The 26,207-nt window shown below is 39.2% G+C and overlaps 1 protein-coding gene and 1 long non-coding RNA gene across 5 annotated transcripts; one reads left to right on the top strand and one right to left on the bottom strand.

The window, feature by feature from the left end:
* The first annotated feature begins 2,259 nt into the window (after window positions 1-2,259).
* Window positions 2,260-20,935, top strand: LOC115732187. 4 transcript variants are annotated; one of them, XR_007197528.1, is made up of 6 exons: window positions 2,260-2,270; window positions 2,780-2,785; window positions 14,018-14,817; window positions 14,868-15,381; window positions 16,218-16,531; window positions 20,925-20,935. It is a non-coding gene; the product is annotated as an uncharacterized LOC115732187 (long non-coding RNA). The 4 variants fall into 4 exon arrangements; XR_007197525.1 differs by lacking the exons at window positions 2,260-2,270; window positions 2,780-2,785; window positions 14,018-14,817 and adding an exon at window positions 13,676-13,771 and having other exon boundaries at window positions 15,251-15,381; XR_007197527.1 differs by lacking the exons at window positions 2,260-2,270; window positions 2,780-2,785 and having other exon boundaries at window positions 13,780-14,817; window positions 14,868-15,348.
* LOC125313849 (ABC transporter C family member 3-like) lies at window positions 18,240-24,738 on the bottom strand. Its single transcript, XM_048274590.1, has 10 exons — window positions 22,378-24,738; window positions 22,018-22,104; window positions 21,279-21,929; window positions 20,948-21,112; window positions 20,389-20,683; window positions 20,078-20,292; window positions 19,686-19,991; window positions 19,535-19,598; window positions 18,867-19,106; window positions 18,240-18,768 (listed from the first exon to the last, which is right to left on the bottom strand). The coding sequence occupies exons 1-10, from the start codon at window positions 24,721-24,723 to the stop codon at window positions 18,656-18,658; spliced, it is 4,482 nt and encodes a 1,493-aa protein (XP_048130547.1). The 5' UTR covers window positions 24,724-24,738; the 3' UTR covers window positions 18,240-18,655.
* Window positions 24,739-26,207: the final 1,469 nt, after the last annotated feature.

Raw genomic sequence — 26,207 nt, 5'->3', positions numbered from 1 at the left:
CTTATCTTTTTCAAAACATCTCTTTGTTTTAAAATAGCTACTTCCTTTTTCAAAACAGAAAGCCTTTTAAGAGTAGCTTTATATTCTAAACACGGTTCATCTATGTAATCAGATATCTCAAAAGGAATTTTCATATATGTTACCTCGGGGTCATCCTCTAAGTCGGCCATGAGATAGATATTAGCGTAATCTTCATCACTTTCACATTCAGTGTCGCTCCTAGTCTATGCCTTCGTAGCTTTCTTGGATTTATCATCCTTCCCTTTCTTCTTTAACAGAGGGCAGTTTGGTTTGATATGTCCTTTCTTTGCCATTCTTCCGAATCTCTTGACCTTGAGTGCTAGTTCCTCATCATCTTCGTCTTCCGAATCCGAAACATCAGAATCAACATTGGATTTCAAAGCAATAGATTTCTTACCTTTCGATGTTGCTTCCTCATTGTTTCTTTCATCTTCATAGGATTGAAGAATTCCAACGAGCTCATTCATGGATAGAGGTGATATTCTTTGAGTCTCTCAAATGGAAGTTTCACATTGTCTCATTCCTTTATGAGTACTCTTAGTAGCTTGTTTACTTGCATTGGTCCAGAAACTGGTTGCCCATGATAGGTGAGACCATTCACTATTTTAGTAAATCAATCAAACATCTCTTTTACTATTTCATTGGGCTTCAGCTTGACTGCTTCATACTGGTCGAGAAGGAAATTGACTTTAGTCTCCTTGACTCTATCCGTTCCTTCATAAGTAACATAGAGCTTGTACCAAATCTCTTTTAACGGGGAATAATATGCAATACATTTATATGCGGTGGAAGACAATGCACTAAAAAATGAGTAAATGGCCTTTGCTTCCAGAGCATCTCTCTTTGCTATTTCAAGTAGCGAGAGAGTAGCGGTTGGAGTATTGTTGGTATCATCCCATGCATTTGATCTGCTTGATGTGCTTGCGGTAGGATTTACTTCTCTTTGTATAACATCCCAAATTTGGGGATCTTGGCATCTAATGTATGCCTTGAATTTGTTCTGCTAGTCACTATACTCTTTCCCTTCGAAGTATGATGGCCCGTTGTTGCTTCCACCTTCGATTCAAGTTGGAGAGAAATTGCTAGCCATAAAGATCGTTAGCTCAGAAGTTAAAACACTTCAATAAAATATGAGCACCAGACTTTGATACCAATTGTTGGGGCTAACGTTATCACCTAGAGGGGGTGAATAGATGCTTATAGTGTATTTTCGAAACTCAATGTGGAATTATAATCAAGTAAGCTCGTAACATGGCCCTCAAATAATAAACACACGTAATATTGCAATGTGTGCTAAGTGTGCGGTTTGACTATAACAAGATATGTATATAAATAAGTAAGAGTAAGGGATAGAGAGAGCTGCACATAGGGTTTATAGTGGTTTGACTTTATTTAAGCCTACGTCTACTTTTTCACGTTGCGCGACAATTGATCGGATTCCACTAGTAAATTGCTTAGAGGTTACAACTTAGTAATTTCCCTTGAGACGAAGGACTCCATACCTAACGCTCAATACTCCCGTATACACCTCTAAGAATTACAAAGAATAGATCAAGGAGAATATAAGAATTGAAGCTCTCTCGATCTTGGAATTTAGAACACTATTCCCTCTTACGCCAACTCTTGGTCCTTCAACCTTGAGATGTCTTTTATACTCCTCCACCTCCAACTATCCATTGCAAGGCCTCTAGAGGATCGCTCTCTAAAACTACCTATTTGGACGAGACTGTATCCAAAAGAAGATCTCTTAACCGTTAAAGGTTACTAAAGGAAAGTCTTTTCCATTGGATCAAATCACTCATACAATTACAATCATAGCTTTCCATAGATAGATTTCTCCAATAAGAAGGTTGTGCTTGTCTCCTTTGATCCTCGTTCTTGATTGATCTTCATCACCGAGAATATTCAAGAACGATCCAGCTCGATTACTAGCCATTGTGATGATGTAATATACCAATTAAATCATCTTTTGAATCTCTCTTAAAGTTCTAGGGTTACTATGCATAAAATACTTCTCTCAAAGCTTGAGCATCATTCCAACGTCCGAGCTTCCATGCTCAACGTCCGAGCTCCACATAGCATGTGAGTCCCTCGTAATAACATATGAGCCACCTTTTAACAAATTCAATTTTGTGCATCCTCGCACCTTTGGACAATCTGCAAAACAAGTATTTCATTGCATTATCCCAAATCGAGAGTGCATGGATTATTTTGTCAACTTCAAAATCACTCAGGGATTTTTCTCAATAGTGGCAAGAACGGTTGAGGACAAAAAACGCCTCACCAATATCCTTCATATCAAAGTTTTGTGATAACATTCTATTTGTCTCATGCAGTAATTCAATATCGCTACTAGCAAGCAAGATGTCATCAACATAAAGAATGATAAAATGAATTTGCTCTCACTAACTTTGCAGTATGTACACCGATCTAACCTATTCTCAACAAACCCAAAATAAGTAACAACGCTATGATACTTTAAGTACCATTGTCTAGAAGCTTGTTTCAATCTATAGAAAGACTTTTTCAATGTACAAACAAGATTACCTATATTATCTGCTGCAAAACCTTCGGGTTGTGCTATGTAAACCCGTTCATCAAGGTCTCTATTCAGAAAAATAGTTTTTAACATCCATCTAGTGAAGGTCCATATCAAAATGAGCTACTAAAGCCATGATCACTCTAAAAAAGTTTTTAGAAGAGACTGGAGAAAAAGTTGCCTTAAAGTCTACTTCTTCTCTCTAAGGGAATCCCTTAGCTACCAGTCAAGCTTTAAATTTCTCAATCTTTCCTTTGTAATGTCTCTTGGTCTTAAACACCCATTTATACCTGACAGGTTTATAATCTTCAAGTAATTCAACAAGCTCCCAAGCATCATTATGTTTCATAAACAACATCTCATCTTTCATCGCATTTAACCACAAATCAGATTGAGAACAAAAAATATCTTCCGTATAAGTTACCGGATCAACAACACAACCGATATCATAATCCCGCTCTCCTCGATAGACTATATACTCTAGTGGTATAGATGATCGTCTCTGCCTAACGAATCTCTTTAGAGGAGCATCTTCAACCTCATGAGGAACTTCATTAGGAATTGCTTCAAGAACAGGTTTCTGAACCTCAACAGGTTCATTCTATGATATAGGGACCTCCACAATTGTCTGTATAGGTAGAGAAAACGACATAAAAGTACTCATCATACTGTTATCCTCAATAGTCCGTGAGTAATCACCTTTTTCGGCCACATCAAGCTCCAAAACTTTGTTGTCTTTAAATCCACCATTCTTGTTCCTCTATTGGGATTAAAAAATCGATTTCCCCTTGAATGATATGGATAAGACAGAAATAACATCGAGTGGTTTTGGAGTCCAACTTACTCAAAGTTAGATTATGCAATTTTACTTTTGCAGGGCATCCCCAAAACTTTAGTTGATTTAAGCTAGGTTTCCGTCCAGCCTATAATTCAAAAGGAGTAAGTGGCGCAAATTTAGTCAGAACAAGATTTAAAATATAAAGAGCCATTTTCAAATTTTCATCCCACAAAAAATCAGGTAAATTAGTTCAGCTAATCATACTCCTCACTATATCCATAAGGGTACGATTACGCCTTTCAACCGCACCATTCCGTTTAGGACTCCCGAGCATAGTAAACCGAGTTACAATCCTAGAATCCTGTAAGTACTTGGCGAATGGCCATTTAAGCTGTCTAGCATCGCCATATCGACCGTAATACTCACCACCGCGATCGGATCTAACAATTTTTATGATTTTTCCCAACTGTTTCTCGACTTTATTCCGGAAAATCTTGAATTTGTCAAGAGATTCAAACTTTTCCTTAATCAAGTATATATAACCATATATCGGGAATAATCATCTATAAATGTAATGAAATAAAAATTTCTACACAACGTTGCTATATAGGGTCCACTTATATCTGTATGGATGATCTCTAATAAGTGAGAACTATGGACTACTGCTTTCTTCTTTATTTTAGTCATTTTACCTCTACAGCAGTTTACGCATGTGTCTATGTTACTTTTAAGAGTGAGTAGAATGTTTGCCTTTATCGCTCTTTTCATTCTTTCTTTAAAATCGTTCTTTAGGTAGAGGTCTTTTGGAAATAACTTTTTTAGCTGTATAAGCAATGTATATTTCATTGGGAGATAAACATAATCTGTACAATCCATTAGACATAGTGCAATACCCAACTTTATTTGAATTAAAAGAAAGAAAAATTGCATTGTTTAAAATCTCAAAAAAGTAACCACACGTGTCCAAACTTGATACGGAAATTAAATTCCGTCTAAAAGAAGGTACATAAAATGTATTCATTAACATCAAATTAAAACCATAATCTAGAATTAAAATGACATCCCCCACGAACTCGACGTCGCCTTGATTGTTGTTTCCTACGGTAAGCTTTGATTCTTCCTTATTTGGCTTCCTCCGATTTATGAATCACTATATGGTAAATGCAACATGATTAGTTGCATCGCTATCTAGCTACCACAAACAAGATGGAGCTTCTGATAGATTAGATTCACAAACCAATGCCAAAGAATCATTACCTTTAGGCTTACGCTTAGACAACCAATTTTTATATTTAGTGCAATCTTTCTTTACGTGTCCTCCCTTCTTACGGAAGAAATAGAGACCATCCTTACCACTATTGACGTCCTTTTTAAAGGTCAATTCCTTTGGACCCAAGTTGCTAGATAGACCAGCAAATGCATGAGTTCCCTTATGAGTACGATTTTTGTGCAGTTACTTTTCTTCACACTAAACTAGAAGCATCACACATAGCAATATGCACTTTACCTTTCTTCAGCTTCATCTCCTCCGACAACACCCTTGTAATCAATTCATTGATTGTCCATGTCCGATCAGCAGTATTATATTGTGTTTGGATAATACCAAATTCAGGTGGAAGAGAGTTGAGTGCAATATGCACAATACAAGCATCATGAGATATTAACATTAAGCGTCATGAGCTTTGATTGCAGATCTACCATCCTTAGGACATGATCCCTAATACCAGCAGAACCATCATATTTCAAATTGAATAACCCTAACATATGTGTCCCGACTTTAGCATTAGGAGAATCATGGTTTCTTGCCACCAAGGCCTCCATCATCTACCTAGTAGTGATGTTGGCAGCAAAATCACTTTTAAGATGTTCCCGTATGGATCACTTCATAGACAGTATGCAAATCCTATTGTTCTTTTCCCAAGTAGCAAACTATGCTTTCTGGGCATCTATATTAGCCTTAGTGAGAGCTATTGGTCTATCCTCTTTAAGAGCAACATGAACATCCGCTAGTTCCATACCAAATAGAAAATCTTCTCTCCACTTTTTAAAATTAGAATTAGTAAGAATCTCAATAGTTATGGAGTTGCCGTTCACGAAACAGGTGATTGAAAAATAATCAATATTTATAATTAACATAATGTGAAAATTTATTTTAAGAGTTACATATATCATCATATAATCACATTTGGGCATAAAACATGATATGCGCTTATATACTCTCTACATTATAGCGGTTATGAGAATTTATTTTAATCTTCATTAATCACCACCTTTGGTGTATGAAAGCACTAGGATTAATCAATTCTCAACCATATGTTGTACATGTAACCCCGCATGCAACAATATGCAATTACATCCTTTGGGAGTATAACTACGCATTAAAACACGAGATATCCCAATACTTTACAAATCGTTATTTATTAAACCCAATCAAGTGTGCCACTTTGGCGGTCACAATTCAATTGAATTTTTTCTGAAAATGGGATATAAATTTTATATTTCACATTTACCATATGCATGTAATTCCAAAAAATAGAGGCAATTATCCACAAAATTACACACCATGCTAATTTACATTGATACATTCAATAATATATGTTAAACCATATACATGTAATTGATAAATTATGCTCCACATATATGTTTGTGGTATTTACATGTAAGCTTGCACCTATATTTCTTGAAACCATAGAGAAATACACCAAAAATCCCCTAAACAATACACGTATTTGAGGTTTCATAGGTATTTTTCATCCATAAATACATTAAACATATAAAATAAATATACCACATTGTAGAGCATGAGCATACAAGCACGCTGGTACTTGGAACCGCCTGATCAGACACCACACGCTCCCTCACGCCCCATCTTAGTCCTCGACGCGTGAGGTCCACGCGCGAACATGTGCATGAACGTGTTCGAGCCACCAACCGGTTTACGTAATCGGGCTAATCCGTTTATCCCGGTCCAACCGCTCCCTTGATCGAATCGGCAAACTTGGTCAAACTTAACCCCGTCTGAGTGATCGACAATCGTTGACCGGCTAGATCGGGAAGCTCGAGTTAATAGTAAATCGGGTCGGGTTAACGAGTCAGATTGGAACTAACCCCGGTAGGTGTGACGTCAGGCGAGGTCATCCTACACGTGCCTCACACATGTAGAGCTGGTCGCCACGCACTCAATGGCTAGCGGCTCGTGGCCGAGAATGGCGACGCGTCCGACGGTCACTAGCGACGATGTTCATGCGGTTTTTCTTGTATCGACGAAGTCTTTCCGAATATATAATTTTCTTTAACTTTTGCTGAAAACAAAATCTCGAAAAATACCGAAAACATGATTCGAGATCTAATACGCGTAGGCTCTGATACCACATGTTAGCTGCGATTAATTACTTTATGTAGCTACTCAAGATAATCATGTTTAGATACGCGAATCATAGATTCATAAAATAGAAGAATTGCGCACTTTGTTTTGGATCCATCATTCTTGATGTGGAATTGTGATGATCCGATGCTCAAAAGCTTCTCCTCTATGAACCCCATTTATTACTAACTTCAATGAGACGCCCCCTTACATATCGCTTCTGACGACTCTTTATGTGAGGTTATGTGGACATTAGGGTTTAGAGGAGGGAATTGAGCTTTATTTATAGAGATTGTAACCTATCCCTCATTATAGATAAGGCTTACCTCAGCTCACACTATCCAGCTCCATACTAGACTAAATAGGAAACTATATATTTTTTTTATTAGATCAATTAATATTTACAATAACAATTGATAAAGCTCACATAAAAATATATTCTAACATTGGACACCTAGAATGCCTAAGCAATTTTAGGGAAAATAAACTAGCTCGATGGTATGTGCAAGGTAATTGGTTTAAGTGCGCAAACCGGAGGTTGAGGTCCAAGAGTTGGTCTATGTGATGGATGGATTAGCAACCGAGAGGCATTACCAAATCTAAAGTGGGCGCTACGACGGCATGAAGTAATAGTTGATCATGTTGAAGGCATTGATGATAAGTTGGATGGGCAACTTCTTCGCTGGCCGTGACGATTGTTTTTGGCGGAGATGGTAGCAATCTAAAGTGGAAGTATGATGGCATGAGTAATAGCTGATCTTGACGAAGGCATTGATGATAAGGTGGATCGGTGCCTGTTTGCCGGTCGTGACGATCGTCTTTGGCCTGGAGGAATCGGGTTAATACTCTTGTTCTTACCGTGAAGTGTTCTTACATGGAAGTGTTCTTACATGAGATTCTTGGGAAAAATTGTCAAAGAAGTCCTAAACCTTTTATATTTTTGCTAATTCAGTCCTAAACCTTTTAAGTTTGTCAATTCATCCCCAAAAATTTTTACCTTTTGCCAATTTAGTCATATTAGCCGCAAATAGTTGACATGGACAATGTATAATAGTATTTTAAAAATTTCTCGAATATTTTTACTTTTTTTCCTTTTTTCCTTGGGCCTCAACCTCCCGGGTGAGTGGCTTGCGTCGAGGTGGGCATGGGCAGCCTCTACTGATGCCGATAGAGGTCAAGGTCGGAGGAAAAATAGAAAAGAAAGAAAAGGAAAAAGGAAAACAGAAAAATAAAAAAGGAGTAATATAAAAAATAAAAAATATTACAATATTATTTTAAATTGCTCACTTCAACACCGGCAAGGCGACATAGGATATGCAACATCTACATCGGCGATTTCCGGTCAATAGAATTGAATTTGCAAATGTGAAATGTTTAGGATTGAATCGACAAATTTAAAAGGATCGAGACAAAAGGTTTTTAGGACTTTTTTGATAATTTTCCCAGATTCTTGAGACGACAATAGGAAAAAAAAAAAGCAAGGACCACAATAATGAATTAAACTCATCTAAAGCTGTCATTAAAATAGTTCTTAAATAGCTAACAAACTTATCTTTTTTTTTTACTATTATTTTTATATCTACTCCAGAGTCATTTTAAACGAGGCATTGACTTGATTTTCCACTTAGATGCTACTCAATCATGTCGAAATGTGAATTTTCATTTTTTGTGAAAAATCAACGTATAACATTGTTTATTAAATGCATGCATGGAAACAAGTCATTGTGATAATTTAGTTCACTGCTTTAACTGCTCAATGTCAAAAGCTAAGTGGAGAGTCACAAGTGATTTGCCATTTCTTTGATGACCTCGACCCTTTCCCGCAACCAACTTCTTAGCGTAGGATTCGAGAAGTCTCCATCACTCGATGGTTTCATGTTGAACATTTGCAGACTCTCCATTATATTCGAAAGTCTCCTTGTCATCCCCGGCACGTTGTGCAGTGTCATCCCCTCGTGAAGAATGCAAACGATCCTTCCTATGGGATTCACGACAACTTTTGCCTCTGGGCGGAAGTCTTCAGAACATAAGTTTTGGTGGTGTCCTCTGTGTCATAGGCTGCCTCTCTGATTTTTGCATCTTTTAAGAAGCGCCGCATTCTCATCGGCTTGACTCACAAACCTTAAACTTGGGCTGATGGTACATTCAGCAATTTCGCTCGATCGAAAGTGGACTTGGCAAATAGGTGGATCGAATCGGATTTAGGTCGGGTCGAAAATTGTCACGCCCGCGTACCCTAGTGCTCGCCACATCCCTTTACGATCCTCATACTCCAAGATCCGGACGATGATAAAACTCAAATTAGATGTACACGCGGAACTAAATAAATAACCCCGACAAACAAAAGGTACATCGAGGTACCCCACACATAATTAACATATGCATCAAAGTCTTACAGGAAGGTCAGGTCAAAATACAATGGACATCCACTTGGTCTCGTCAAAAGTCTCTAGCAAAAGACAACCAAGATCCCAGAGAAATAACACCACTACACCGAACTATCGGTCTCATCTTCATCCTCGTCTTGGTCCGCTTCAGGGTCGTAATCAGAAGAACGGTCGGATCGTACCTCAATGGCATTCTCCTCCTCCTCCTCCTTCTTCGAGTCAGAAATCTCAATCACTTCTATGTCCTCCTCAGCTTTATGAGTACTATCCAGGATGTTCGTCGACCCAACCATACTAATTTCCAGCTCTACGTCATCTCGGATAGGGTGACACCAGTTGAGCACTACTCCTCTAGGGACTTCTGTTGGCTTTAGTGGACCCGTTGTAATGTTCCTAACCCGACGATACCACGCCTCATAACGATGAGGTGCTAACTGTTCCTTTCTTACATCCACCCGGACGGTAGTACACTTCCTAATGTACATAAACCCTCTACCATCAGGAAATTCATCAAAAGTGGAGGTCATCTCCTTGGGGTCTCCCGTGCGAACTAGTAGCATCTTCGTGGTCCGGGGTCTAAAAAAGGATCCCACGACGGGGTGAGAATAAATCTCAATAAATCAACCCTAACCCTAGACTAAGCCACTAGTACCGCAAACTACTTCCAAATCAAAGACGTCTCAAGACGTCAATAAAATCAAGTATAGATATGATGCGGGTGCGTGACATAGACATTGGCAATTTAAACAATCACAATAACCAGGCATTCAGTGGTTCAGAACCAAGCTCTACGTACCGGTATAGTAATCTTTTTTTTTTTTTTTTATAACAAGATCCGCGTAATAACGCATCAGCCTATCTTGAGGTACTTGGCAAGACCCGCGTAATAACGCATCAGGTTTATATATATATTTGCCAGGACCCGCGTAATAACGCATCAGGTCAAATCCCGCGTTTAACGCCTCAGGATAATATCAAAACCCCGCGTTATAACGCATCAGGTTACAAATAATCTCGTAACCCGCGTCATAACGCCTCAAGTTACCATAGTCCATGACTTTGCAATCCAATCGATCAGACTCAAATTCAGTCAAAACCTTCCCATTGGCCAAGGGTTCACAAATACAATTATCATTTTGTAGACTTCATGATCGAGTATAGCTCGACTTAGCGAACATTTAATCTATCACACAAGAATACACACGGCCACATTACACTAGGCCCGGCACAAATTGCACCACTATGCAATCAAGTTAACAAGTATAATTCCCGCCAATTCAAGCATAATTTATTCTCGTGTCATACAGATGATTAAATACCATATAATCATTCAATGCAATCGATCATGCATGACTTGCCTCATAATTCACCCAATTGGATCACAAATTGGTCCCTTAGTACCCTAATGTCTTAATAAAGGGTTAAGGGCAATTTACCTTTTTAATTAAGCTAGCCACAACCGTTCAGTCAAGCGTCCAAGTCCAAAATCAATTCTGTCCAAAACAGGGCAGAATACGATTTAGGTTCAATCGCGCCGTTTAGCCACAAAACTACCCCTAATCGTCAATCCACTGCATATACTCCTCAATAACACATTCATATACGTCGTAGCATGTCTAAACGAAAAATTCAAGCCAAGGCGACACCAATTCCAGCCTTGAACAGAATCGGATAGCACCCTCCCAGAACAGAGCAGAAATCGGTTCTGCTTATACCATTTGCAACAGTCCTTAATTTCATCCTACGCTCCAAATTAATGCGAAATCAACTTGCTAAAACCTTATTCTGTATGTCTCATGAGTTCACCGAAAATTTGAAGTCAAAATAAAACTTTGAAGATCTCCAATTCATCCAATTCTCTCAGACATGCAAACAGGCAGTTTCTGCTCCTCAAAAACCATCTCCATTCAGCCATGATTACTCATCAATACTCAACTAAATTTGAGATCCTAACTCATCCAAATCAAGTACTATATGTCTAGAACATCCCACAAAAATTTTGAAGCAAAATGAGTTCTTAAAACCGTTGTAAGTGAGCTCTCTCTCAAACCGGGTCAGATTCAATCCCGACTGGACCTTTGTCCATTCAATCGGACCTACAGGAAAATATACTGGGCCAAATTTTTCTCATAATATGTCCCTAGAAAGATAAGACGATAAGCTTTCAAATGGAGGTGATCTCACCTTAAACCGATGTCGGAAGAAGAAGTTATGGCCGAAATAGTAAAGGGAATCGGGGCTTGTCGGGCTGAGCAACTTTCTGTGGAAGTGCAGAAAATGAAAGAACAGCAAGGCAGGAACGTGAAGAGCAAGAGTGTCTGGTCAACTGAAGTCAAAGAGTGTGTGAGAAGCTTGGTCTCCATTATTGGCTTGGTCTAAACAAAATAATAGAGCACATGGGTCAAATGAAGTCCAAATATCTTGGTTAACTCTTATTCATAAATTTTCTCTAGAAGCTTTGACTTCCATTGACCCCTTTCTCATCCAATTTTCGGTAGCCAAGGGGAAAGAAAGACCAAAATGCCCCTTGGATCACTTATGGCAAAAAAATAATGCTTGAGGGGTAAAATGGTCATTTTATACTTGTCGTCCAAAATTTCAGATTTTTCTCAATCAAACTACTATCGGTGAGGCGACGTCCGATTCAACACCAAAATTGGAATTCTTCATTTCCATTTTCCCTATTTCGAGAATCCATTTCTTAATTCATTTTCCTTCAAACGTAATTTCTGCCATCTCAACTTTGATGGCCTGGCCTTTTGAAAACTTTACACTTATTGACTCAATGATTTTCATCACTCTTAAGCTTACTCAAGTCATGATCATATTGGTTGTCATGAAATTGCGAAATTTTATTACTAATCCCTTAGGTCACGATCGTCAAGATCCAATTTAGGAAAATGTCGCAAATTATACATTGGTTAAGCACAATCACCCGCGCTCCAATCATATAACGCTAGTAATGGATTCCATAATAGTCCTTAGATCGACCTTTACTAGCTCTAAATATTCCCTCAGCAATCCTTATGGTCAAAATGTCAATTCTCATTCGAGTTTCCTAGGTCCACGTACATTGTCGTGCCTTAAACTTTGGGCTGATGGTACATTCGATTGATTGATCGCTCAAAATAAAAAAGACAGTAGATAATCTTGGCATTCAATAGGTGGAAAATGGGATCGAAATTTAGATGTCGGATCAAAAATGGTTCGACTCATATTGAATCATTTAACTCGTTTTGATCAATTCCAATGCAATATATATCCGGCGATCCAGACTAGACCCGATCCGACCTATATTGATATATTTTTTTATATCTAATCCAATTTAAAAGAACTTGTTTGTTATAATTCCTATTTTTATTTTTTGTTTTTAAGATTTATTCTTTTTTATGTTTATTTTCTAGGAAATTACAGATTTCCTTCTACCTCCCCGATGATCGGCGGCGGCGGCGTTCGGTGGCAGTGACGGACGACTAGTCAGATTTCATACAAGAAAATGAAAAATTATAAAATATCAGAATTTTGAAAGATCATAAAACTTATTTTCAACTCACTTAAGATAGTTTTTTTTTCATGCTTTTTTCATTTCTCACTTAAGATAGTTATGTAGCTCATTTATGACCTATTTAAAATCCATTTAGGACCCATTAAGTTGTTAAGTAATCCGGACTCACTTAAGCTTGTTTTTAAAACTAAATTCAACGGCCCACATTATGTTAAAATATGGGTCTTGACTCATTTTGCCATGTCTAGTAGAAAGATTGTTTTGATCGAGTATAAATTTCTGCAGTTAGGATGGCTCAGCTGCTGGTTCGAGTTCATCGATCATCCTTGTGGTTTCTTGAATTTTACCATGCTGTATGCATTTATTGTGTTCTTTTTGTTGCTGATTTTGGTGGGAATAGGCGGTTTCTCCCTTCCCAACGTATATGAAGATCTGCTTTCGTCTCTGTTTGGATGGCAATTTCAAGGTGAGGAGCAGAGGAGTTCATTAGATGACCAATGTTTTTTTTTTTTTCTACAACGTATATGAAGATCGACTTTGATCTCTTCGATTTAATTTTTCTATGGACGAATTGTTTCCAACTCTAATATGGATTTACGTATTTGATAGGTTTCATATTGTGAAATCTCCAAACCTAAAAATTTGAGCAGATGTTAAGAACCAAACACTATATAACTAGCAAGCCTAATTTGTGAAATTCGAGTTGCTACATGTATATCAATGCGAATCAAAACATCTAAGTAAATGCACATGTTTACACATCCATCTAAAATTTTACATGCATGTCACACATCGCTGAGCTCTTGTCATACGACGGACTCATTCTTATACGAGGTAAAGACCTTCATCACAAGGCGTTGCACGACACTCCACGTTATCATGTGAGATTATGCGACATGACGTGCTATTACATTAGTCATCGCCACGTGAGAGAAGACGATAGCTCAATGCGCGGCAATCGGATGACACAACGTGACAAAAAAAATCAGTCCAACGGATTGGGGATGACCACGCTGCCCACATAAAAGCCAGACGCCTCATCGGTGTCAGAAGGAGATTTTTTTTTTTTTTTTCAGTGAAGGTCGGATATTCATGTCGATTTATTAGCTGCTCAGTACACTGCTAAGAAAAACTTCATCGCACGTTTCATTCCTTCGCCGAAACCCCTCAACTCCAGGTAAGAATTCTTGTGAATGACTGCTCAAATACCTCAAAAATTGCATCTTTCATTTAAGCCCTTCGTCAGGTTCTTGCAGATCCGTCTCGAACGAGTCTCGACAGCCCTCCTTAACAGCCTCTTACCTCGTTTGTTTCTTGGGGGTTCACCCTTGAACCGGCTTTCTCGAGTGTCCAAGCATGTCAGATGCCACAGATAGTTGATTTTGGGCAAAAGGGTCCTCTCAAGATGTTGTTTGTCCTGGAGTCTTGAGAAAACCCTTTTGCCCAAAATCAATTATTTGCTCTCTGTTGGCTTTTCCTACTCTGACCTCATCTGGTGATAGCTACTGATCCCAGAATAGTAGCAAGGATAGAAGCACAGAGTCCTAATTTTTGTTGTGCTGAGGATTTTATCAAGAAAGCAATTGCATCTGTTTAAAAGTAGTTATCAATATTGGAGGACGTTTCCTATCGGTTTAAGATCTAAACCATATGCATCTGTTAGATGAATCTATATTCTACTGAAGTACAAGCGAATTTATGGTGGACATAGCATCCAATACCTACTCATTGATTCAATGGATCGATTATTTCTTGTATTTTCAAAATATTAACTTATGGGACTTTCTCTTGTCTTGTTTATGATGTGTAAGTAGATGATTGCATAGCAAGTAAAACTATTTTGTACTTTGCAATACATTCATAAATGGGATGACATTTAGTGATTTGTCATTTATGTTTAAATGTAATCTGCATATTAATAACGTAAAGGGCACACATGTATTTGTAGTCGTAAAATAAACTCAAAATAAAGGGCATGGAATATGGATTTTGCTCAAAATTTCGTTCTTCATGATACTTTTTAGTAAATTTAGGTATTTGTGAGAAAAAAACGCTAATATATCACCAAACTTTACAATTCAACTTGATTCAATTCTTTACTCTTGATTCCTGAGCATAAACATTCGATTCACAAGTTGTATCTTAATTTGGCAACTGTGGTTATGAAGCATTATGGGAAAATATGGCATAATGATTGTGGCTTTATTCTGTCCTTTTGTCGAGGTTCTGAATAGGGCTAGCTGGAAATTCCTGTGAGGAAATTTTCTGTCAAGACTTGATTCTTCATTCATCTGGACATTGTTTTTTGGTAAAAAACAAAAAAAGTCTTGAAGCTTCGATAAGCTTGTTATCTAGTGTTTTCATTTCCCTAAGTTGTGTTCAGAAAAGGTTTGATTGGGAGATGCTATTGATGGTTTACTTATGTACTATAAGCTGTGCAATGGAGAGAGTAGTCCAGCCACATGCTTGTTCTTTCCAAGCAATGCCATCTCTTCTTTCGGTTATTGAACAATAAAATCTAAATTTGTCGCCAGCATCAGTAGAACCAGAAATTAGTAGTTGGTCATTTAAGATGTTCTGCAGAATCTCCTCCTACATTTATTCGGATTTCTGCCACTTCCGCTCAAATGCATGTTACCAAACGCCTCTACTGCAGGATGATTACGTAGTACATTTAGCGTGACTGTCAGAGCTTGGTATAACTGTCTACCTCACAGCTTAATGAGGATGTTGAAGGAAGATGTTTCATGTCAGGTACCCTTAAATTGCCATTGGTGGTTTTCTTCAGTACATTAGAAATTTACTGTGCTGTATATTTAACTGTTTGCTGAGTGCTTGTGGAGCTGCCCCAATGGATTTGTATTCTTCTGTTGGTGTTGATGGATGTATATCAGCTTTTTGGAATCCAATCCTTAGCAAGGGAAATGGATTACTGATGATAAATTCTTAAATAGCAAACTGAGTTTGTCGAGGATTCCCTTTTTCAGGATTTGTGTCCTGTTCAATATCAAGCTTTCAATCTCTTTCGCATGCCCAATGTACATCTAGTAATTGGGAGCGGTCGGTTGACTTTTAACTATTTCATTGATAGGACACATAAGCTAGGGAGACAAAACTCGGTGCACATCAAGGTTTGCCTCTTCCATTGTGTAGAGAAGTCAATGGTTACCTTGATGTACTTGTGAGCTAAATCGATCTGATCTAAATATGTTTTGTTCGCTGAATTTCTAGTTTCAACTACAGATATCCTTGTTTAGTTTGGCTGAAGGCACTATTATCATAAGTCAAATGACCTTCTATTCTTTTATTATTCTTACTTCTGTCATTCTACTCTAGTTCTTGAAAGCGGACGTCTTCTGCTTCAGTCTTCTGATTTTAGTGTTCTTACCCTTATTTCTTGTGCTTAACTGAAGCAAGCTTAGACTCTGCACTTAAATTACTGTGTTCCTATAGTTATGAGGTCACTTAAATTACTCTCGCGGTTTCTTGAATTTTAGCATACGAGATGTATTGGTTGCTTTATTTTCCTTTCATTCTTGTAAATTATTGGTGGGAATAGGTTGTTCCTCCTTACGAATGTATTGAGGATCTGTTTGCTTTTCTGTTTGGACGGGGATTTTGAGGCAAGGTGCATACGCATTTATAACATGGGCAATGTTTTGTCTGCAATGATCAGCTTGCACTCCACACAGGAACAAGATGGGATGGAGCAATCACTTGTCCATACCTTTTGAGAATATCGGAAAAATTTTATTCAAAAAAAGTTGGGAAAGTCTCATAGGAGGAAGCTCTGTGATTTTGTTGAATTTGTATACAGCATGACTTTTCAAGTTTCTTGAAGAGGCAGATCGACAAGGGTACTGTTGAAAGTGAGACTGTACTGCTTCCCCTACAAATGGTTTCTTGCTTGCTAATTTATTTTATCCGATGCCTTCAGGTTTTATACCCTACAAGCATGTGTTCAATTATTTCTGATTTTGAGGCTCAGTGAGTTAATAAGCAAGTTATGTTGCTCATGTATGCATCACAAAGTGTTGAAACAGTAATAGCATTATGGCTCCAGATTCTAATTTGAAGGCTTGGAAGTTAGAATCTTGTAAAGCAGAGCATTCTTTAAAATCTGGGTGAAATGTCTGCTTCAGTCCGTACAGGATGGCTGGAATGATACTTCTAAGCAAAGATAGACAGTACTTTCAATTCTATTATTGAGTCGGAAACGCATCACTCATTGAATTTGCTTCTTTGTTAGATTTTTGCTCTTTACGAGAGATAGCTATTCGATGGGAACCTTGAATGAGCAGACTTTAGAAACTGTTGGAGAAGTACGGTGGACAGTAGAAGAACTTCACTTGATGATGGCTATTCGAACTATTTGTGAACTGGTGGGCTTTTATCATCTCAGAGTCTTAGATTTTTATGGGGTAATATCATGAACAATCTCAAACCGGTACATATGTGATAAGTTTATTTCAAATTATATTTTTTATCACAAAAAACTTCAAATTGATGGATCTATGATATATTTATCCTAAACTATTTTTTTGACCACGTAAAACTTCAAACTAGTACACTTGTAATAAATTTTTCTCAAATTATTTTTTTGACCATAAAAAATTTGAAATTGGTACACTTGTGACAAATTTACTCTCTGTTTGTTTCCGTTAAATTGAGTTAATATCATAAAAAATCTCAAATTTATACATCTGCAACAAATAAAGGGTAAAAACTTTAATTGGGTACACTCGTCAATTGTTACGTGTTATCTAACTCAGTAATTTAACGGTAAAATTTAACGGATTCTAACAAAGGATAAATTTATCAGAAGTATGTTGGGTATTTCGTGGTATTAATCTAATTTCATAAGGTGTCACTTTTACCTTTCAGTAGTTATATATAATGGAGATGATAGTGCCTAAGCGCCAGTACTATTATAGTACTCTGTTTACTTGTATTTTTCCCGGTGTTGACATTATGATAGAAGTTATCGAACCCTTTGGTCATGATAATGTTCATTTATAGATGATCGCAAAGATAGCAGGAGGGGACACATTACTATTTTCCGGAGAGGTCAAGAACATAAATCTTTCTAAAAAACAAAACACGCAAGGCAACTTGGTCAATGTTGCAAGAATGCCGGCATTTTCAGCGGGAACTCTGATCAGCTGCCTAGATTAAGTGCTTGGGAAAGCTCGAGGACTCGGAGATTTGTGGGCTTGGAGAACTTCTCAAATTCTAGGACGCGGCTAAATTTGCTCGACAGAAGACCTAGTAGTTTTGCTGCAAGTGACCTGTGCATCTATCCATGGAAAAGGTCGAGGTTAAAATGCACAAGATTTCCAAGCGCTTTGCGGATCCGTCCCGAGAGTCTGCAACTGAATGAAGATATCATATAATCTTATTATCAAAGAGCCGGACTACTCTCTTAGCATTGCCGACAACACCTGTTGGGTAGTCGAACTTGGTTAACGAATGAAATGCACAAGATTTCCAAGCGCATTGTGGATCCGTCCCGAGAGTCTGCAACTGAATGAAGACATCATATATAATCTTATTATCAAAGAGCCGGACAGATCACTTAGCATTGCCGACTGACACTTGTTGGGTAGTCGAACTTGGTTAACTAATGATGTTACCCATGAAAACACAAGCAAAATACAAAGTAGACGATTTATTGAACGCCAGTTCCATCAAAGTACATTAAAGGCAGTGATGATTTTTTTCCCGAGGAATCCAACGTCCGTGATCAAAGTACATTTAAGATCACACACGTGATGCTGTGCATGATGGGAATTGATAGCAGCTAGCGCATGCACGACAACGATTTGAGTAAAACATTCCAAGGATGTGATTTGGCAATAGTTCAACCTACAGACCCTTTCCTCAGGCTTGAATTTATGCCTCTTCTATCATAGTGGCCTCATAAACTACAGCAACCGATCAAGAGTGACTATGCTTAACTTGCCTATAATACAACAAGAACATGACACAAGACTTAGAAGCCCAGTTACGCTTTTCATCATCATCAGGGGAGCTGTGCCAATGCGATCATACCGCATTCTAGTTAATTCCCATTGTTGGAATTTGACCTCATCGTGTATTCTGCCACCAGCTGCGCAAAGGAGGAAGACTTGTTGTCGAGTAGCCTCTTTGGAGAATCATATTCTTCCACCAGCCCTGTACAGGGATCAAGAGAGCCATCTTATTTCACTTAAGAAAAGATTAATGCAGAATGCAACAGCAAGAGCAAGGAGAAATTGTTAAAAGATACTTACCATGATCTAAAACAAGAACCATGTCACTATCAAGAACAGAAGTGATACGATGCGCGATAGTTATAACTGTACAGTCAGCAAAGTGCCGCCGCAGAGTTTGCTGAATCAGATTATCAGTAGCTGTGTCGACGGATGCGGTAGCTTCGTCGAGCACCAAGACCTTGCTTTTCTTGAGCAGCACGCGCCCAAGACACACGAGCTGCCTCTGACCCATGCTCCAGTTCTCTCCATTCTCAGTTACTACACAATAACTATCGAAAAGCTAAGAAGAAGAGGGTTGAGCAGGTTCTCAAAGATATTGTTTTGTGTTCTAGGAAACATCTTATTTTCCAAAAATCTTGTGACAATCTAAAGATTGATTAACATACGACATAAAGGATATTGCGAACTACATGATCGATTAACTTCCAGGGATTAAATTAAAATGCTTCTTCCTATAAGTGCATCTAGGAGAACCACAAAAGAACAGTAACAGGAGGAAAAGGAAATAAAAATTTACCAGTAGGCTCGTGATAATCTAAAGATTGATTGATGTACAATGTAAAGGATATTGCAAACTACATGATCAGTTAACTTCAAGGAATCAAATTAAAATGCTTCTTCCTATAAGTGCATCTAGGAGAACCACAAAAGAACGGTCACAAGAGGAAAAGGATATAAAAATTTACCAGTAGAATCTAATTTTCCTTCCTTCTTCCGGACCTCCTCCGCTAGTTGGCACTTATGCAGGGCCTAGAATTTGCAGAAACTTCGTTAGCTAACATCATCAATAAATCTGCTTCATGTGTAATTTTGACTGGTGCAAGGAAATGAACAAACCTCCCAAATCTGCTCATCTGTGTACTCCTCCAGAGGGTCCAAGTTACTTCTGATGGTCCCTTCAAACATAGTTGGGTCCTGAGGGATGATGCTCAGTCTAGACCTCAAATTGTGCAGTCCAATTGAGGAAATATTGATGTTGTCGATCATGATTTGACCAGCGGCGGGTTCCACAATTCTGAAGAGTACTTGTATAAGGGTTGATTTACCGCTTCCAGTTCTCCCCACAATCCCGGTTTTCATTTCACCAGGAAAAGTGCATGTAATTCCCCGCAGAACAAGGGGCAAGTGCGAAGCATATCGGACCTACATTCCACATGGTAGGTAGCAAATATAGGTCAGTCATGAACTGTAAAAGCTGTGAGATGAGATGATACGGAAGCTTCATGTACCTGCAGACTGCAGATGTTGATCTCTCCGCATGATGGCCAAGAGATAGATGGGCGATTTTCCTCTAATACAAGAGGGGGCTCACTTGGGATGCTGGTGTACTGCAGTATCCTCTCGACCGATATGATTCTGTTCTCCATAGTGCAGAGATTCCAAATCACCCTAGCTTGTAACATGTTTAGGTTAAGTCCATAGGTCACAGCTAATCCGGCAATGGCTTTAGAAATCAGGAAAGAAGCAGTTTAAGCATCAAATGTGCCGGAAACAATTACATGAATACAACAGCATTTGAAATCTCAAAGTAATTTTTTACCTGGATCAATAAATCCCTCGGGAACAGAGACTAGGAAAATCAAAGAAAAGCCGAAAATAATCGAGGATAGCATGTGTAGGCGAAAACACAACCATTCCATTGCCCCAGCAATATGAAACTTGGGCCGCGAATATTCATCAGCAAGTTTCATGTTTGTATCATGGAACCGAGATTCTTGATCAAAGCTTCTAATAGTGGTGGCTCCTGAAATTGTCTCAGCAAAGTGCTGTATTACTGGAGCTTTGCATACCCCAACCAACCTTGACAATTCTCGTGCAGAAGATATGTAATATTGCTGAGACGCGAAAAATAATTCAGTCAGTGCATAGTTTCGAGGATTCAAAAGAATCTACATAGATCAGATGTATACAGATACTTTTTCAAGCTCACGACATGCCAGAAAAAGTTTGGTACTCATGAGAAAGAGTGAAAGGAAGTGAGAAAACAAAATAACTAGCAGAACAAATCTAAAACCAGAAGTCATACTGAAAAGATGGAGCCAAGTCCTCTGTGCTCTTCTTGACAGTTAGAAAAAGATCGGAAGAGCCAGGATGATTACCTCATACCACACACAGACTGCAATGACAGGGATAAAAATTATGAAAACCTGCCATGCAACCTGAGACATCACAGCGATAATTCCAAGGAGCTGGATCATCGAGAAAGCAAATGCCGCCACTAGATATTGCATGTTTGTATCCACGGCACTCTGGTCTGTAGAAGCCTACAAAAGCAAAGAAAAGATGCCTTAATATATGCAGTTCCTCATGGATAATCATAGTCAACACAAACAAAATGCAAGTGATTAGATAAAAGACAGACCTCTACAGGCTTAAACAGAAGAAATACAGCCCCATGAAACAATATCATAATGAGTATATTATACATACCCTATTGAGGATTCTTCCGCTTGGAGTAGCATCGAAGAACGACATTGGGGCACGGAAAATGCAAAAGTGCATCCTATTGAAGAGCTCAGTTGCTGTCTTGTACCCAACAGTTGCAAGAGCAGTAGATCTCACAAGAACACATAGAGAACTGCCAGCAGCCAAAGCTACATAGACTGCTATTAGAGTTGATCCCGTAACATCAGGCTTGACATCCTCAGACACAGGAGTCGCCCAAGCCATCCAATAATTGCTTCCTATTTGAAGCAGCTGAAAGAGACTATCAGCCACCAATATGACCGGCACAAGAGCTCCTCCATATGCCATTGTGATGTATTTCCAGTACACTGCGAATCCGACTTTACCTTTCTCTCTATCTTCTTCTTGAACAAGCTGCCCTTTGGTCCCGATATTGTCGATGACTTCACCTTTCTGAGAAGCTTTGCTTTCATCCTCCCCAGCAACCTTCCCATTAATACCTGCACCACCATTTTGAACACTGCTACTATTTCCTCCATTTGCTGGTCCGACTCGTATGGAATCTACCTCTGACAAAGCTTTGTTATGTGCACCTACAAGTTCCATGAAATTTGTCCCTGCATGAAGTATATCGTTGTATTTTCCTGCTTCCGTAATCCTTCCATCCTTCATAACCTAACGAAAAATAAGAACAATGCTTTGTATCACGACTCTACAACTAGAATGAATGAAAGACCGGTTCCGTAATTTGTGAATTGCTCACCAGTATAAGATCAGCCGCGGGTAAGAATTCCACTTGATGAGTTACGTAAATCGCAGTTTTGGTACTTAAAAGGCCCAACAAGCATTCCTGCCAAATGCAAACTCAATAAGTAGTCAATTCCTGAAGCACTAACCCAGTGGACGCAACGATCAAACAAAGTGTGGCAAATGTCCCCAGAGAGAGTGAGGAGGGGGGGCCCTTAAAAGAACAACTCCACCTCCAAGAACCGAAAACAGGTGCGAAGTGAAAAATATCAAAATTAGCTCATCTACAAATATGTGCTTCTATGAGTGTAAGGGTGCATATGTGAATCAATTCTACCAAGTAACGACTAGGAATTAGCAGGCACAAGCAGGTTACCTTAAAGAGATGAGATCCTGTATGAGCATCCACAGCACTAAAAGGGTCGTCGAATATATAAATGTCCGCATCTTGGTAGACTGCGCGGGCAATCTGAATTCTTTGCTTTTGTCCACCACTCAGATTTATTCCTCTCTCTCCTATGACTGTTTGATCACCGTGTGAAAGAATTTCCAAATCCTTCCTCAAGGAGCATGCTTCAAGGACCCTTTCATATCTCTCTCTGTCCATCTCCTTACCAAATAAGATGTTGTCGACGATCTTGCCACTCTGAATCCATGGAGACTGAGCGACATAAGCCTTACTGCCACACAACCTGAGGGTCCCAGATATCTTTGGCATTTCTCCCAGAATGCAGGAAAGCAAGCTTGATTTTCCTGAGCCGACGGTTCCGCAAACAGCGACCTTCATGCCCCTTCGTGCCTTCAAATTTATGTCCTTAAGTGTGGGGTTAGACGAAGCCAAGTCCCAGGAGAAATTCCCACCAATTATCTCAACTGCTGTGTCAGTATTTCCCTGAGGAATCCTCTCGACGACATCACTCTGCAGATCCTCAAGACGCAAGAAGGACGATATTCTGTCGAGTGAAACCTTTGTCTGAGCTATCATCGATATGGTGTCCGGAAGATTGTAGATGGGCGCTTGGAGGATCCTAAACGTTGCAAGGGCAGATAGGATTTTTCCGGAAGAAAGCGGGATCCCCATCAACATACATGCGCCAAAAGTGACAACCGAAACAAAGGTGGGTGCGCCCCAAAAGACGAAAGAGGTCATTGCTTGAGTGTAAACGAACTTCTTCAACCATCCTGTCTCGGCATTTCGAAGCTCGAAAACCTTCGACAAGAATTTCATCTCCCATCCCTGAAGCTTCAGAATTCTCATGTTCCGGAGAATCTCTGAAGTTGCCTTCATCCTTTTATCTTTTGATTTCATCAGTCTGTCCTGATACTTCTCCTGCATCTTACCTAAGGGAACATTTGCTAACATAACAAGCACAGTGGCCACAAAAGCTGCAATAGCGGCAAGTCCGAGGTTTTTGTACAATATCCCCAAAGCCAAAGCTACTTGCAAAAGCACTATCCATGGGTCGTGCATGTACCAACAAAAGTCATCCACCCTCTCGGCATCAACAGACATGAAATTGATGATCTCTCCACTAGTATGGCCCTGTTTTGACAGGCACGAAAGGGTCAAGCCCTTGTCATATATCATGGCAACCAACACTGCTCGCATCCTAATCCCAACCTGCTGTAACCTGAAGAACCATTGCCTCTGTGATAGGCATTCAACAAGCTTAGCCACTAAAAATGCCGACACTAGCAAATAGCCTTCATTTTCGTATTGGCGTCGCCCGTTAAGAAATTGAACAAGGGTGTCAATAAGGTATGGGCCAACATAAGAAGCCAACACATAAAGAAGCGCAAAAAATGCCGTTGAAAGAATCTGTCTCCACACAGACAAGAACAATGCCTTCACCAGCCTCCACGTGGTCACTCCATCGCTAGCCTCCTCATTGAACAGAAGCTTACTTCTGAAGTTTTGAGAAGCCCCAACCACACTATCGCCAGAATCAAGTTGAGGAACATCCTCGAGGTCCATGGTTTTCTTATTCCCAATGGAAATAAGAGGACTCATCCAAGAGAAAGTAACTATGCTAAGTATACCAGCACTAGAATAAGGGGTCACTGTCTCGCTCCCTTTAAACTTATTCAACCCCGCACCATCAGTATTACTCGATATCAAAGTATTACCATTTAGAAGGGGCTCTTCAAGGAGGTTCTCTTCAACCTCATTTTTACCGAAGAACCCCACGCAGCAGAAGTACAAACCCGTCAAGACAGAGATTATGTCAGATACGAAATCCCGAACTGGCAACGAGACAACATGTTTCTCATACCGAATGATGTCCAGAACAAGGGAATAACAGGAAACAGAGAAGTAGAAACCCCACCAAACTCTTAACAGGAATGGGAACTTGGATTCACCAGAATCAGAGCTTCGACCATGCAGGTAAACACACATTACACCCCAAGCAAGAGTCGTGAGAGCAGAATCCACAAGGGACACCAGTCTCACATCCGACCAGCCATTTCTATACCAATAAAAATAGTTCAACACGCACAAGACGAGATTGAACAGAGACACGCCCAAGGCCCAAGAAAGAGTCAGTTTATACAAGAGACCCCTCTTCCTCCTACGACTCCCCTTTGAACCCTCATCATGCCCTGCCCTTATTTTCTTGCACACCCATGAGACGAGCAGGGCAAGCAACAACACCAGGTGCAAAGAACCGGAAAAGCCATGGACAAAGATGGGCCCAGCGAGAAAATCGCTACCTGAGGACATGAGAGCAGAGGAGCGAGAGAAGACGGTCAGGGTGACCTGCTTTGGTGAATCAAAAGCTCCCAGAAGGGGTGGTGTTGTCCTTATATACACTCGTGACTAAGTGGAATTTAGTGCGGAAAATGACGCTCTTCGTGTGCGCGGCGTTGGTCCACATATTACGAAAAAGAGGTCAAGTCTCAAGTGTATGTTTTTTTTTTTTTTTTCTTGGGCAAGGGATAAACGTGGCGCGCAAGCCTCAGTGGACGGAGATGGCCACCAGTTTTGGTTGACCATGGCAGGAGAGGCGGACAAAAAATAACAAAGACGAAGAAATGTGTCAGCCTTCATTTCCCGGAAAACACTTAAGCGAACTCGTTTTCCAAAATCAACGTAGGACTAAACAAAAAATAACAAAGACGAAGAAATGTTTCGGCCTCCATTTCCTGGAAAACACTTAAGCGAACTCGTTTTCCAAAATCAACGTAGGACTAAACAAAATTATTGTTAGAACGGGGCTTCATGGATCGGCAAACCCAACATTTTACCCAAGCAATTCCAAGAAAGCGGCACGTTTTTCAATGACAAGTTCATAAATCACGCAAATCTCGCATGCGTTTGGTTGTCTTTCCAGGGAAGCTTTTGCTAGGCTGATGTCAAAATTCGAATGTGTCTTTCCGGAGAAGCTTGCTAGGGTGATGTCAAAAGACGGGACAGTCTCTCATTTTTTGCGAAAAGAAATCACCACTTGTCATTTCCTCAATTTACGGCAAGCTACGTGAAAGTCGTCCTTGTCTCGATTTCATCGGTCCTTCCTAATGTATTTTCCCGGGCAATAATTTGATTGCATGCTGTTGGTACTTATAATTAATTCCTTTTTTTTTTTTGTTCTTATTACTTTCCGTAATGACCGTAAATTTCCTATACAATTCATCAAATCTAAAGAACTTATTAATGAGTAGTTGTCTTCATATCCTAATTTTCGTAAATCAGTTATGAGTTTGACAATTCTATGATTGCCTTATATTCCAGTAATTTTTTGCTATTTTCATATGGCCCGATGATCGGAATTTGTTGCTTTTTAACCCAATGATCATAATGATAGAATTTCTCGAGATAATATGCATCCTTATTTATCTCTTTATGGTATTTCCTTCGTTGTTTGACTGTGTTACGTATCAACTAAAGGAGAGAAAGACGTGGGAGCTGCAATTGGTAAATTGGCATTTGCCTCCGATTAAGATTGGCATCATTAGAGACCCATTCGCAGAAACAAGATTAAATACAAATTACAAAGAAAGAATATTGAAATACGAGACGACATGACACGTCTCGGTCTATGCAAAGATATTAATTTACATAATTTTATTATATTTCCAGCATCAAGGTGTAGAATCCTATCAAAAATATTTCATATCGATACCAATAAACATGAATAACGAAATGACACGTCACTGTGAATCATTGGTCTCCCTCCAAGTGGATGGTAAATGCTCCGAAGATATGCA

This window comes from Rhodamnia argentea, chromosome 2, assembly GCF_020921035.1.
Source record: "Rhodamnia argentea isolate NSW1041297 chromosome 2, ASM2092103v1, whole genome shotgun sequence".
In the NCBI taxonomy this organism is placed as follows: domain Eukaryota; kingdom Viridiplantae; phylum Streptophyta; class Magnoliopsida; order Myrtales; family Myrtaceae; genus Rhodamnia; species Rhodamnia argentea.
Note: the sequence above shows the minus strand (reverse complement) of the source record. Positions and strands in the feature narration are given on the sequence as shown.

Bases quoted from the DNA above. Each gene is read 5' to 3' on its own strand.
- LOC125313849 (XM_048274590.1), bottom strand. From the start codon at position 24,723: ATGTCCTCAGGTAGCGATTTTCTCGCTGGGCCCATCTTTGTCCATGGC. The intron at 20,293-20,388 runs GTAAAAAATTAC...TGATTTCTAAAG, and splicing joins CGAGGGATTTATTGATCCAG to CCATTGCCGGATTAGCTGTG. The intron at 19,107-19,534 runs GTAAATTTTTAT...GTTATTGTGTAG, and splicing joins AGGAAAATTAGATTCTACTG to TAACTGAGAATGGAGAGAAC.